The 12,029-nt window shown below is 40.8% G+C and overlaps 1 protein-coding gene across 2 annotated transcripts; it reads left to right on the top strand.

Annotated features, from left to right (window-relative positions):
• The first annotated feature begins 366 nt into the window (after nucleotides 1-366).
• Nucleotides 367-11,674, top strand: LOC100244243 (uncharacterized). 2 transcript variants are annotated; one of them, XM_002285423.5, is made up of 8 exons: nucleotides 367-762; nucleotides 1,313-1,767; nucleotides 1,857-1,929; nucleotides 2,068-2,148; nucleotides 2,308-2,371; nucleotides 9,631-9,718; nucleotides 9,832-9,916; nucleotides 11,276-11,674. In XM_002285423.5, exons 1-8 carry the CDS (start codon nucleotides 703-705, stop codon nucleotides 11,312-11,314), a joined length of 945 nt encoding a protein of 314 aa, XP_002285459.2. In that variant the 5' UTR covers nucleotides 367-702; the 3' UTR covers nucleotides 11,315-11,674. The 2 variants fall into 2 exon arrangements, with proteins under 2 accessions (XP_002285459.2, XP_019075632.1); XM_019220087.2 differs by having other exon boundaries at nucleotides 402-762; nucleotides 9,673-9,718.
• Nucleotides 11,675-12,029: the final 355 nt, after the last annotated feature.

The raw sequence follows: 12,029 nt of genomic DNA, 5'->3' as shown, positions 1-12,029 counted from the left end.
GTAGAAAAAAAGAGCATAAAGACAAGCAAGAGGACTCTACTCTAAATTGACCAAGTGAGAGGCTAACAACCATTCAAATGCTCTTCTTCATGCAATTTACTTTTTTTTCTTTTATATTCTCCATTTTATATTTTAGGGCGCTTTTTATAAATTTTAATCATAAAAAATGTTTAAATCTCATATTTATATTTCCCTGATAAAACTCACACTCAATTATATAAATATTATCCGTCCTAAATCCAAAGTAACTCTCTCGTAACTTTAAAATGTATCCATTAAATAGTATTAAGAAGTTTATTTGGCATTGGAAATTATAATTATTCTCTTTGTATTAAAACATCTTCTTGAAATTTTTGAAAATAAGAAGCCATGGATCATAATAAAATGGAATTGGGGACAAGAATGAGAGAGGGGGTGATGGAAACGGAGGAATGAGAGTAAGGGTACAGGGGAGGATGTGAGCACCGGCACGCAGCGTAGCGTCCTAAACTTAGGTTCTGTTTGTTAGGGAGCAATAGCCACCCGACTTTCCTCCACCGACGCTTCTTTCTTGTTTTTCTCTCTCTTTTTCTTTTTCACGTACTAACCAGAACAACCTCATTTCTAACGTCTCTCTTTCTCTCTCGCTTTTATATGGAATCTGACTTTTGATTTAGGGTTAGGGTTTGGGTATTGACAAGCACATTGCTCACAATCCTCGTCATGTACTTTAAGGACAAGCTTTCTCGTTTTTGGGACGATTCTTCGTCTTCTCCGTCTCAGGTATTTCCTCTTCTCCCATTTCATATATTCTAATTCTCTTCTTCTATTTTATCAGCAGCTCTGTTTAGTTGAATTTTTTGTGATTTTGATGATTTTTTTTTCTTTTTTTAGTTTTAAATTTATGCAAATTGATATGTTGTTTGATTTCGATCTCCGATTCTGCATCTGTTTCAATTTTTTCTGATCCGAATTTATTATCCTTGCAAATGTAAATGCTGGTGAATATGAACGTTTCTGAACTTTTGGATGCTTAGTATAAAAGACATTTGATTATTGCTTTGCAATTTTTTTTTTTTCTTTTTGATTAAGGGAAATCCATAAGTGTGAAGCTAGAATACCCTAACTTAAAGCCTGTTGACGCCTTCGCTTACAGCTTCAGTTTCGTGTTCATCCATCTCTCGATTTAGTTTAAGAATCATGTTTAAAGTTCTCTTTAGTTCCCTCCATTTTCTAAGCAACAAACCAAAGCATCATTGGCCTCTTCCATTTTAATTTTTAATTGTGAGTTATATTCATCATTGTTTGAAATGCTAGGTTTTTGAATGTGTAGGCCAGGCCTAGTTCTAAGGGAGGAAGATCGTTGTCCTCATTGCTTTCCTTTGTTCTACCCTCGGCAAGGTTTGATGGATTCAGATCAAACAAGCATCAACCTGATATTAGACCGATTAGATCACTTCCTGTTAGATGGAGTGGTAAAAATGGAAGGCATGATCCATTGGCTAGCCCTGCAGATTATAGTCCAGTTTGTGAGAAAAAAGAAAATGGTGAGTCAATGTACAAGAACAAAGGAACACTTGATGCTCCTGAAGAAGATGAAGACCATGGTTCTGGAAGAAGCACTAGTAGTTCTGACGTGTTTGAAGAAGCAACTGAGTTACATAGTTCAGAAAATCCTGCCCCCAATCTCACAGACAACTCTTCATTTATCTCCTCAGATTTATATGAGTTCTTGTTATCATCCCTTCCTAATATAGTTAAAGGGTGCCAATGGGTGCTTCTGTACAGGTGAGTTTTGCTAACAAAGTAATAGCCTGCATAAGTTGCTCTTGTATTTGGTTTTTGATTCAGCTCTGATCGTTTAAAATGAAGGGCAGTACGTTGAAACATGGTATATCACTCCGCACACTTATTCGTAAGAGTGCTGACCTTTCTGGTCCTTGTTTGCTGGTATGCTGTTGTCTTTATTTAAGTAAAAACCCCGAAGAATTCATGATTGTTTGAGATTCATCAATGAAAGATTGTTTTCAACTCTCATATCACTTACTAATAATTGAAATGGTGCCAATCATGCTTTACACTATTTAGATTGTCGGAGACATGCAAGGTGCTGTGTTTGGGGGCCTGCTCGAGTGCCCCTTGAAGCCTACTGCAAAAAGAAAATATCAAGTGAGTTGACATATCATTGTCGGTGTATTTGTGCTTGATGCAGTTGTTGTCTCTTTGATATTTTACGTGTTTGGTACTCTTTCTCTTTCTTTTGCCCATATAAATTTGAGGCATCCTAATGTTGAGCTAACATTGAACTTTTCATCTTTTTGGTTGTAGGGAACAAACCAAGCATTTGTATTCACGACCATATATGGTGAACCAAGATTATTTAGACCCACGGGTAAGCATCTCATCTACATAATGCTTCTATTCCTTCTAGAATGAAGATGCAACAAATAAGTTTTGAGATGCTTATATTTATGACTGAAGAAGTGACTTGGTGAACTCTGTTAGCCCCATTGGCATTTGGTAAATTCTGGTGTTTACTATTTGGCTGATGATTTGGTAAATTCTGGTGTTTACTATTTGGCTGATGATTTGCACACTTATATTTGATAGGATTTAGTTGTCTTTTACATAAACAAGGCTTTGTTCATTATTTTGCTTTTTTGAATGTTTCTATGAAGAGTTCATCCTTTCTAGGAAACCAAGGGAATCCAAATTGGTGGCGAATATCATTGGTTGACCTCAATTTATCATCCTTATGTTTTTAGTGGCATTTGGGCAGATAAGGGTATTCTTTCATCACATATGTACCTTTTCCTTTTTTTATGCATATGACAGCATGCATATAACCTGGGTTTCACATGTGTGTGGGGACTCTACATATTCTTTAGTAAAGGGTGTATAAAATTACAGAAGAGAAATTAAAAATAAATAAAAAAATCAAAATTAGGAGTCAATTTTATTTATTAAGTTTTTTTGCTGGTTAAAAAATAGTTGGTTATTTGCTTATGTTGGGTAATTATATCCTGGCTTAGTCCATAGGCTGGAGAATCCAGCCTACTGATTGCTGCCTTAGGAGTTACCTCCAGGAAAGAGGCTTTATGGGGTTGGAGCATTTTACATTGATGACCTCTATATATCTAATCAAATCCTTTGTACACTAGAATTTGATCCATAACAGTAATAATATTGTTACTAAATAATAGAATTAAAACCTTTTAGATAGTTTCCAGATCCAATCAAAATCTTTCTTAAGTACTAAAATCAAAACAGCAAACCTGAAGAAGGAAAAGGAGCCTGATCAAAGGACATATGCGGATGTAGCAAAACTAAGAGTGGGGAGACTTGGGGAAAAGGTTTGGCTGGAAGCGGGAAGGAGGGTGAAGCCTGGTAGATTAGAGCAGTTGGGTCGTTGCTTAGTGGGTAGATGGGATAAGGTGGAGAACCATCCCCCTGCGTTGGATTTTTTGAAAAACTGGGCTGTCCACGCTTGGCTACTCAAAGGTAAGCTGGACATAGCTGTAATGGGAGGTGGGCTATTACTCTTTGAGTTCGAATTGAGTAGTGAGGCCGAGCGTGTTCTTGCTAGAGGGAAGAGAAAGGTTCTAGGCAGTGTATTATTGATGGAAAGATGGCACCCGGAGGTGGGGTGCTTTAGCAATGGTGCTTTTGCTAGCAAGGTTTGGGTGAGAGTGGTAGGTCTTCCCCTTCATTTATGGAATCGAGAGGTGTTTAAGCTGATAGGAGATGGCTGTGGTGGGTTCATTGCTGTGGATAACAAGACGGATTTAATGGCAGAGCTGCAATGGGCTAGGATGTTGGTGAAATCGGCGGGCAGGGACACTCCTTCCTCTGTCCAGATTGTGGATGAGTTGGGGTGCTTCTCAGTGCAGCTGTGGTGGGAATCCCCACCTTGGTTCTCTCAGGTGGTGCCGGCGGGAAGTGGCCTTGGGAAAGGGGATGCAGTGGCTGTAGAAGTTACAGGGAGTGGGTCTCGTGATGAGTGTAGAGGTGGCGTTCTGGTGAAGGTTGGACAGCCGAAGGAGCAGAAAGGAGTAGCTGAGCCGCCCTGTGGTAGTTCTTCAAAAGGGGTTTCAGGCTGTCCATTTGAGTTGGCTGAAAGGGGGCCTAGAGACGAGGTGACTAATGGAGAAGACAGCTGCGGGATCAGAAGTCGAGGTGTAGGGATATTAGCAAATCTGGGAGGTTTTAAATCTGGGCCAGCAGCTTGTGTTTTTGGGCCCGATTGGGAGGCCCAAGTTAGGAGTGGGCTTGGAGAGGATGGTATTAAGACAGACCAAGTGGGAGCCCAGATATTTGGGCCAGATTGGGAGCCCAGGCCCATCACATTAAAAGGATGGGTAATGGGCTGCGATGATAGGCCCTTCCTCATAAAGGGGTCGATTGCGGGCTGCGAAGGGAGGGCCGACATGGGTTTTGAGTCTGAGGTGGGAGGGATAAAAGGAAGGAGGGCTTCTCCTCGTGCCAAAGTCGGGGGGTTGGAGATTAGGGCTACGATGGAAGCTTCGGGTGGCCAAGTTAAGGAGGACGGGGGGATCGCGTGCTTCCTAGGAGGAGATCGGAGGGATTCCGAGTCTCTAATGGCGGAGGCGAGAGCGCGTATGACTGAAGAAGTGTTGTCGGCTGAAGCATCCAGGTACGAGCCCGTTACCGACGATCTTGGGGGGGATCGGGTTTTCTTTTCTTCTTCTACTCTTTCTGGGTGCGATCGGGCTATGGTGGTGGGGGGTGTTAGGGGTACAGTAGTTATTGACGAAGATGATGGGTATCAAGCTCCGCTGCGTGCTGTGTTGACTGATGGCAGTCCGTGGGAGACGGGTACAGAGAGGGGAAAGAACAGGGGTTTCAGGTCAAAGGAGAGTGAGGATCTGGAGGAAGAAGAGGACCAGGGTAGCGGTTGGAATGACAGTAGCTTGGCTAAGTTTAGTAAGACTTTGGGATTCTCGATAGTTGGCGTTGAAGGGGAAGTCCTTAAACTACTGTTAAGGCTGAAATCAAGGAGGGATCAAGGCAAGAAGAAAGGAAATGCAGGGATGACTAGGTTTGATAGGGAAGTGAAAAAATTGGAATGGTCCATTAATTATGAAGGAGAAAGCAGGAAAAAAGGCTCGGATAGAAGAAATGGGGATAGAGCTCTGTGTCTTAAATGAAAATTAAAATCCTTTCTTGGAATGTCCGGGGGGTGAATGACAGAAATAAGAGAAGTGCAATTAAGGCCTTGATCAGATCCCATAAAATGGATTTGGTATGCCTGCAGGAGACTAAAATGTCTCAGATGTCTTTAGGGGTGGTGAGAAGTCTTGGAGTGGGGAGATTTTTAGATTGGGGAGTAATGAATGCGAGGGGGGTAGCTGGAGGGGTGTTGGTGTTTTGGGACAAAAGAGTGTTGGAACTGGAAGGGATGGAGGTGGGTCTTTTCTCCATCTCCTGCCGGTTCAAGAACTGTGAAGATGGATTTAATTGGGTTTTTTCAGGAGTGTATGGCCCTACCTTAAAGAGATATAGAGAGCTGTTTTGGGAAGAGCTAGGGGCCATCCGCGGGCTCTGGAGCGATCCTTGGTGTATCGAAGGGGACTTTAATTTAATCAGATTTCCGAATGAGAGTAGAAGAGGGGGAAGATTGTCTTCTTCAATGAGAAGATTTTCGGAAGTGATTGATGACTTGGATTTGAGGGACCTCCCCCTTCAGGGGGGTCCATTCACCTGGAGTGGAGGACTGAATAATCAAGCTATGACCAGAATAGACCGTTTCTTGGTGTCGGAGGATTGGGAGGGTCACTTTAAGGGGGTGGTGCAGTGTACTCTTCCTAGGCCTGTGTCCGACCACTTCCCTATTCTATTGGATGGGGGAGGGGTCAGAAGAGGTCCTGTTCCTTTCCGTTTTGAAAATATGTGGCTTAAGGAGGAGGGATTTAAGGATCTGTTGAAGGGGTGGTGGCAGAGTCTAAGCTTTAATGGGTCGTTCAGTTTCATTCTTGCTGAGAAGATGAAGGCTTTGAAGGCTATTCTAAAGTCGTGGAATAAGGATGTTTTTGGGCAGGTGGATGTCAATAAGAAAGTGGCCCTGGACAAGGTGAATTTCTGGGATGGTCAGGAGAAGCTTCGTCCCTTATCATTGGAGGAATTGGAAGATAGAAAGGTAGCAAAGGGGGACTTTGAAAAATGGGCTCTAATGGAGGAGGTTTCTTGGAGGCAGAAATCAAGAGAAGTTTGGCTAAGGGAGGTGATAGAAACACAGGTTATTTTCATAGAATGGCTAATTCCCATAGAAGGAGAAACTGCCTGTCCAAGATTAAAGTTGACGGGGTATGGTTAACAGAGGAGCAGGAGATAAAGAGAGGGGTGGTTAGAGCTTTCAAGGACCAGTTGACTGACCCGGGGGGCTAGCACCCTTCTATGGAAGGTCTGGACTTTAATAGAATTGGAGATGAGGATGTAGCAAGATTGGAGGAGGTTTTTTCAGATAAAGAGGTCCTCAAGGCTCTCTCAGACCTGAACGGGGACAAGGCTCCGGGTCCAGACGGCTTCCCCCTTAGATTTTGGCAATTTTGCTGGGATGTTGTCAAAGAAGAGATCATGGGCTTTCTGTTAGAATTTCATGAGCGCGGCAGATTCGTTAGGAGCTTAAATTCGACCTTCCTGGTCCTAATCCCAAAAAAAGCTGGCGCCGAGGACCTTAGAGACTTCAGACCGATCAGTTTGGTGGGTGGTTTGTATAAACTGTTGGCAAAAGTGTTAGCCAATAGGCTTAAGAAGGTAGTGGGCAAAGTGGTGTCTTCAGCTCAAAACGCTTTTGTTGAAGGAAGACAGATCCTCGATGCTGCCCTTATTGCCAATGAGGCAATAGATTCTTTGTTGAAACGAAATGAGAGGGGGGTGTTATGTAAATTGGACTTAGAGAAGGCATACGATCACATAAATTGGAATTTTTTGCTGTTTGTATTGCAAAGCATGGGATTTGGGGAAAAGTGGATTGGATGGATCTCCTGGTGCATCTCTACAGCAACGTTTTCAGTTTTGATCAATGGCACCCCGGAAGGCTATTTCAACAGTTCAAGGGGGCTGCGTCAGGGGGACCCCCTTTCCCCTTACCTGTTTGTGTTAGGAATGGAGGCCCTTAGTAGGCTGATCCATAGAGCAGTGGGGGAAGGGTTCCTATCAGGCTGTAGGGTTAATGGAAGGGGTGGGAATGGGGCTTTGGTCTCTCATTTGCTGTTTGCCGATGACACGTTAGTGTTTTGTAAAGCTTCTGAAGATCAGATGGTCCACTTAAGCTGGTTGTTGATGTGGTTTGAAGTCATATCAGGTTTGAGGATCAACTTGGACAAAAGTGAAATTTTGCCGGTTGGTAGAGTGGAGAATTTGGCTCTTGAGGCTGGCTATAAAGTGGGCAGACTGCCTTCTTCTTATTTGGGGATCCCTTTGGGGGCGAATCACAAGTTTGTGGCTGTTTGGGATGGGGTGGAAGAGAAATTTCGGAAACGGTTGGCCTTGTGGAAGAGACAATTTATTTCCAAAGGAGGGAGAATTACTCTAATTCGGAGTACATTGTCAAATATGCCCATATACTTGATGTCTTTACTTCGAATACCAAGAGTGGTTAGTCTAAGGTTGGAGAAAATTTAAAGGGATTTCTTGTGGGGAGGGGGTGCTTTGGAGAGGAAGCCTCACTTAGTTAATTGGGATACCGTTTGCATGGATAAAAGGAAGGGGGGTTTGGGAGTTAGACGCCTGTCCATCCTTAATAGGGCCCTTCTTTGCAAGTGGAATTGGCGTTTTGCAATTGAAAGGGAGAATTTTTGGAGGCAAGTCATTAGTAGGAAGTTTGGGGAGGAAGAAGGGGGTTGGAGTTCTAGAGAAGTCAGGGAGAGTTATGGAGTAGGTCTTTGGAAGGAAATAAGGAAGGAAGGTGCCCTTATGCAAAATAAAGTCGCTTTTGTAGTGGGGAATGGTAGAAGGGTAAAATTTTGGAAAAATATATGGTGGGGGAACCTCGCCTTATGCAATTCTTTTCCCTCCTTGTATGCTTTTGCCTCCTCTAAGGAGGCTTGGGTAGAGGAGTATTGGGACACGTCGGGAGGGGAAGGGGCTTGGAGTCCTAGATTTTCTAGGCCCTTCAATGATTGGGAGGTGGAAGAGGTGGAGAGGCTTCTTTTGACAATCCGAGGTGCAAGACTTAGTCCTCTTATGGAAGATAGAATGATGTGGAAGGCGAATTCGAATGGGATTTTTTCAGTTAAATCACTCTATAATGATCTTTTTTCAAGAAGAGCTGGTCTTTTTCCTCATGGTTTGATATGGAACCCTAGTGTGCCTTCCAAAGTGAGTTTCTTTGCTTGGGAGGCTTCTTGGGGCTAGGTGCTTACTATGGATCAGCTTAAAAAGAGGGGGTGGGCTGTTGCTAACAGATGTTTTTTGTGCTGTGAGGAAGAGGAGTCAATTGATCATATTCTTATACATTGCTCCAAGGCAAGAGCTTTATGGGAATTATTGTTCGCCCTTTTTGGAGTGTGTTGGGTCCTTCCTTTTTCGGCTAGAGAGACCCTTATTGAATGGAGAGGCTTTATGTTGGGCAAGAAGCATAGAAAGGTGTGGAAGGCAGCCCCGTTGTGCCTTTTTTGGGCGGTTTGGATAGAAAGAAACAGGATTGCATTCGATAATGAGGAATTTTCGGCTCATAGGTTGAAAAATTCTTTTGTTTGTAATCTTTGGGTGTGGACAAAAACAATTGTAAATGAAGGTTCTCTTACTTTACCTAGTTTTTTTGATTGGCTAGGCGCTAGATGAGGGTCGGGTTTGTTTTTTTCTCTTCTTTTGTGTGTGCCTTAAGGGGCCTTTTGTATACTCCCTGTATGCTATTGGGTTTTCCTCTTGGTGCCCTTTTCTTATATATTTCTGCTTTTGCCTATCAAAAAAAAAACCTGCTGAACTAGCCATAACCAGCCTAGGACTTGAAAATGAGATGAACCTTAGGAACTGATCCTGTTTCTGTCATAATGGATCTTGCAAGGGGCTGTGGAACTGATCAATTTGTGGTTCAATGGTGCTTCCACTCATGGATCTTCCAGTCAATTTTGGAGTCTATGCATATCTGTAAATTTGGTTTTTTCAATTCTGCTGGAACTTTTGTTTGGTTTATTTTTTACACTTCCAGTGGATAAAAGCACTTAGAACATTTCTTCTTGTTTCTTATGGATGCTAATTATTTTTGGTAATTTTGTAAGACTAGTTCTTTAGAAAACTTTCAAATTGTCCTTTGTAAACCCTTTTTCATATCAATTCTCAACCTGAATGGAACACCTCAATGCCCAATTCTTTCTCTTTTGTTTGTTTATTTATTTTTTTAGGAGGTTAGTCATAGCGTAAAAATAGGAACCCAATAACTTGTTCCATCTCTTTCACATATGACTGTGTAACATGATTATGATCTTGATGGATAATAGAATCAGAAAGGTCTTGGGTTTTGTGTACTGAATTCTGTAATGAAGACCATGAGAGCAATTAAGATGAAGGATAATTTCTAGGGTTTTTTCAATTAAAGAAAAAATTTTGAGTTTGAATTAATGTATGAGAAGCCACCAATAGTCTTTTTGTATTGTTCTTGTAAGCTTACACTCTGATTCATATAAATAGGTGCCAACCGATACTTTTATTTGTGTTTGAATGACTTGCTAGCACTTGGTGGGGGTGGGAACTTTGCTTTGTGCTTGGACGAAGATTTGTAAGTTGCTTTCTTGGCCATTTGACCATAAACTTGTTCCAACTTGTCTTTGCTTGGTGATGGAAAGCTATTCCTAAATTTGTTTCTCTGATTCTTAATTTCTCTATGAGAAGGTTAAGTGGAACCAGTGGACCCTGTGAAACATTTGGGAATTTATGCTTGGCTCATAATCCAGAATTTGAATTGAAGAATGTAGAGGTACTTCTTGGTTTTCTTTGCATGTCTTAATTTTTGTCTAACATCTAGACTGGATATTGGATAATCTTATTGTCTTTGCATTTTTAGTTAAGAGTATCTTCTTTTTGGCCCACTCCTGTTATCCAAATAATATTATGATTCTCAAGTAGAAGTTTGTAACATATGCTGCCAACCCACTTTATCAAACCCAACCCATGATCGCTTATCTTGTTTTACATAATCCCTCATTCAAGTTGTTGGTCATCATTTCTTCTATATGAAACCAAACAAAAAATGTATCAGTACTCTTATATACCAAATTCAATGGATAATATTTTATCAAATTGGGCAAAATAGTTGTAGATCATTTTAGGATTTACTTCGCATTTTGAAAGTTAATCCTTAACATAAAATTTCAAATTTCCATCCTTTTAATGAAATGAAATTCCACCTAAAGAAATTTGGAAGAGCATAGTTCTCTTCCTAAAATCTAGCAAAATCTCATTAAACATTTGTTGAAAATTGTGCAAAATGATCAAGGATCAGAAATGAAAAAGAATGAAAACTGAACCCATCACTGGTCATTTCAAAATGCTTTTCAAAGGAGGTAACGAAAACCAACAAAAAACAGGTTCTACACAAAGAATGACGATGGAACTCTCAACATTTATAATTTCTTTCAAAAGGGGGAAAAAGAACAAAAAAACATGTTCTGCCTGGAACATTTATACATATGTACATACATACAAACACGTTAGTTAGGATGAGTAGCTGCAGATTTTACTTGAAAATATACTAATTTTTCCCCTTTTAAGTTCTACTAGCTTGAGGATTTTCATATATTTTAGAAGTTTGAAGAATTGTTTTTATACAAATTAAACACTGAAACTTTACCAAACAATGGAAAAGTTCCAAGGTTTGGAGGTCAACCACCATTGCTTGCATAGTGTTTGATTATATCTGCATGACCATATTTTGAACTATGGTGATTGGATAAGCGAGTCGAACTTACCAACTTTGGCAAATTTTTTATGTTTCTGTTTATTACCAATTTTGGGAACAGACTTGAGTATCTAAATTGATCCTCTTGGACTTCTAAAGCTCAGAGCTTCCAAACACATGGAACACCCAGAACATCGGCATAAATTTTGACTAGAAATAAATGTCTGAAAAATTCAGTGTGAAATGGATTGTCTCCCAGGTAGGATTACCAAAAGAAGTGGGCAAGCGATGTTCAACTTGTTTATTTATACTCTTTGAAACATCAGTTTGCATCTTAATGCTAATCGTGCTCTTAGCTCTGAGTTTCATGATTGAATGTCATCCTGTCATCTATATCAGATCTGATTGTATTTATCTTGCATCCTCTCATTTATGCAGCTATGGGGTTTCACACATTCATCACAATACCTGCTCTGACACGAGATTGAGACGGTGTTTTCTTCCCAAGTTGTATCTCTGAAAATATTTATGGTCCTATTCTTTATTCTTTTCCTGTCCGGCTGCCCTCCGTTTTGGTCCAGGAGGGCTCTGATTCTACATGTCATGACTTACCAACCACCCCCAGGCTCCCAATTTGTATGATCCATGTATGTCATAGCGTGTTGTCCATTTGAAGTTTGGGCTGTTTTATGGGCCATGAGGCAGTTGAATATTTGGAAAAGAGAAAGATGAGTAAAGTCAAGACATTGAGTCGTTAACACATTACTTAATGTTTATGTATTGATGTACCTCTATTCTTTCAATATAATATAAGATCCATGGTAATATATACCTTAATCTAGCAAATGTTGCAATGAGAAATTGCCTAAAGACTACATGTAGATGTAGGGAGGCTGAAGCAAGTGCATCAGGTACTAACCTGAGTTGGGACTGCAATCAATCATCCACCAAGTTGATGGCCACAAATTTACTTTGGCTAGATAATGTAGTCATCTTGTAAGTTGTGGAGTTTGAGATGCATAAAAGCTTTTGTGAATCACTGGGCATATTCAACTGTTTTCTAATCGGCCATGATGACTCATATATCATGTTAACCACCTTCCACAAACATGTTTTCAAGTACAATTGTCGGGAATAAATTCTCAACAGAATAGGCTTTTACACTGCTTTGAGAGTTTCCTACAGAAATAAA

The sequence above is a fragment of the Vitis vinifera genome, chromosome 5, assembly GCF_030704535.1.
Source record: "Vitis vinifera cultivar Pinot Noir 40024 chromosome 5, ASM3070453v1".
NCBI lineage: Eukaryota > Viridiplantae > Streptophyta > Magnoliopsida > Vitales > Vitaceae > Vitis > Vitis vinifera.
The sequence above is the reverse complement of the archived record's forward strand: the minus strand, read 5'-3'. Positions and strand labels throughout refer to the sequence as shown.